The sequence below is a fragment of the Penaeus monodon genome, chromosome 29 (assembly GCF_015228065.2).
Source record: "Penaeus monodon isolate SGIC_2016 chromosome 29, NSTDA_Pmon_1, whole genome shotgun sequence".
NCBI classification, from domain to species: Eukaryota; Metazoa; Arthropoda; class Malacostraca; order Decapoda; family Penaeidae; genus Penaeus; species Penaeus monodon.
The window spans coordinates 24,080,338-24,080,620 of NC_051414.1; the positions used below are offsets into that span (position 1 = coordinate 24,080,338).

Genomic DNA, 283 nt, shown 5'->3' on the forward strand with positions numbered 1-283 from the left:
TCTAACAAACCATCCAACCATTACTTACATCGGGCAGTAGTTACAGACGTAGTTATAGAAGGGCCTCGGATAAGCGTGGGCGCAGTAGGCGAGACCGCAGCCGACCTCGTGCGTGGCGTGCCAGACCATCTGAGTGTAATGGCCTATCACGTGGAGGTCGTTGTTGTTGCCTCCGTAGGTGAAGTTGTCCTTTTCCAGCCACCAGGTCTTGACGGCGAAGAACCTGAGGGAGAAGGGGTGAGTTGAAGGCGGTTGGCGGTAGGCGTCGGCGCGGTGATGGCTC

The 283-nt window shown here is 56.9% G+C and overlaps 1 protein-coding gene across 4 annotated transcripts in view; it reads right to left on the minus strand.

Moving 5' to 3' along the window:
* The window catches only part of LOC119592048 (cysteine-rich secretory protein 2-like), a gene marked incomplete at its 3' end in the record, with an annotated part of 63,544 nt that overhangs the window by 2,067 nt on the left and 61,194 nt on the right, over window positions 1-283 (minus strand). For all 4 annotated transcript variants that reach the window (XM_037940844.1, XM_037940845.1, XM_037940846.1 and 1 more), the window contains 1 exon segment: window positions 29-223. In XM_037940844.1, the coding sequence (XP_037796772.1) occupies window positions 29-223 (195 nt within the window).